The following is a 1,683-nucleotide window of genomic DNA, read 5'->3' on the forward strand; positions in this document are numbered from 1 at the left end:
TATATATATATATATATATATATATATATATATATATATATATAATATGTATATATGTAAAAGATGTATGTATATTTTGTTACATACACATACGTAACATCAAAATTATAATCTAATATCAGATTTATATGATATTCAATTTGTATAACGTTGAATCTATGCAATATTAAATCTCACAGAAGGTGCAATCTCTGCTACAATTGTAACATACATTTATTTATATGTAGATGAAGTAAAGAACGATTACTTGGTACCGTATCAACAAAAAGGTATTATGGGTTTAGTGCACCTCGAGTGTAAGCCGCAGAACCTGAGCTGCAATGATGAAAATAATCGCTATCGCTGTGGTTTATTATTCGAGAAACAACTGAAGAATGTAATAGTGCGTACTTTGCATGAGAAATATTAAGAAATTATTAATCACTTAATCGTAAGAATTTCGCGACTTCCAAGCAATATCATTTCTATGGCAAACGAGTTTTTCAGCAGACGTTACGAAATTAAAAACAAAATAATTATAAAATAAAGAAGAGAGGAAAAATTTCAACAATATTTTTTGGAATTCTCGTGTTGCTTCAACATTAGTCATATATAAAAAAAAAGATATGATGCATGTAACCAGAAATATTTAGTTGTGAGCAGCATAGTTGCATCACTCTAATTATCTTTGCATGATAGTAATGTATATAGTTGATATGAGTTACTTTGGTACATCGTCTACATCAAAGTAGTTGTGCATGATTCAGTCTAATCAGAAATTGCTTAGACTGATATTTATTATGGATAATCTTTCTGGTTGGAGCAACTAGATGTTGTCACTGTTGCAACATCAGTAACACAGTAATTACTCTGTTTATAGTCACATAATTAATTATTACATATTTTGCTATTGGTGTCTTAGTATCGTTATCTAGTTGGTGTAACCAGATTTATATGTGGGTCAATCATACTGTAAGGATCATGATTATAAGATAAGAGTTTTATTAATCATATGTAATGTTGATTTCTTATTTACAGAGCATGCAGCATCAGCTCTATATGCTGATAATCACACTGGCATTAATACTATCCCCGATATTTCTGAGTTTCCTAGCTTTCAGTTTGTCAAATAGTGGAGTTTCTAACCGCGGGATATCGATCATTAGCCTATATTGCATATTATTTATAGGCTTAGTTATAAATGAATTATTCAGGTGCGTTTAAATCTAATTTATTATTCTTTATAATCATTTTTATATATTTCATGAACTTTATTATCTGAGAATTAATTAGCACGATTGATTAGATCTGAGATATTTTACTGTCAGTAATAGAAAAATTGCAAAATTTTTTGGTCAATGAGTCTCACATTGTATCTATATTCAAAAAGACAATTTATTACTTTAGTAATTCTCAGAAGATAAATTATTCCATTAGATATCATGTTTTAATTTATTTTATGATTAATTTATTTTACAACTTTATTTTATACAGCAAAATAAATTCTGGATTTTATTCATTTATTACAGATACTATAAGAAAATCAATGAATTTGTTAAAACAACGTATCTAATAGTATGGAAGGTTCAGTCCAATTCTTTTCCTATTAAAAATTTTCAGACAAAATAAGCTCGATAGTGATACATGCTGAAAAAGTTAGTGATATATATATATATATATATATATATATATATATATATATAT

General features: G+C 27.0%; 1 protein-coding gene across 10 annotated transcripts in view; it reads left to right on the plus strand.

The window, feature by feature from the left end:
• LOC116845599 overlaps positions 1–1,683 on the plus strand; it is a 3,742-nt gene extending 2,059 nt beyond the window's left edge. For all 10 annotated transcript variants that reach the window (XM_032818482.1, XM_032818484.1, XM_032818487.1 and 7 more), the window contains exons 4-6: positions 228–382; positions 1,018–1,193; positions 1,509–1,683. In XM_032818482.1, the coding sequence (XP_032674373.1) occupies positions 228–382; positions 1,018–1,193; positions 1,509–1,608 (431 nt within the window). In that variant the 3' untranslated portion in view covers positions 1,609–1,683. The remainder of the gene's footprint in view (positions 1–227; positions 383–1,017; positions 1,194–1,508) is intronic.

This window comes from Odontomachus brunneus, unplaced genomic scaffold (genome assembly GCF_010583005.1).
Source record: "Odontomachus brunneus isolate Ranch 3 - 2012 unplaced genomic scaffold, Obru_v1 Obru_scaffold_053, whole genome shotgun sequence".
NCBI classification, from domain to species: domain Eukaryota; kingdom Metazoa; phylum Arthropoda; class Insecta; order Hymenoptera; family Formicidae; genus Odontomachus; species Odontomachus brunneus.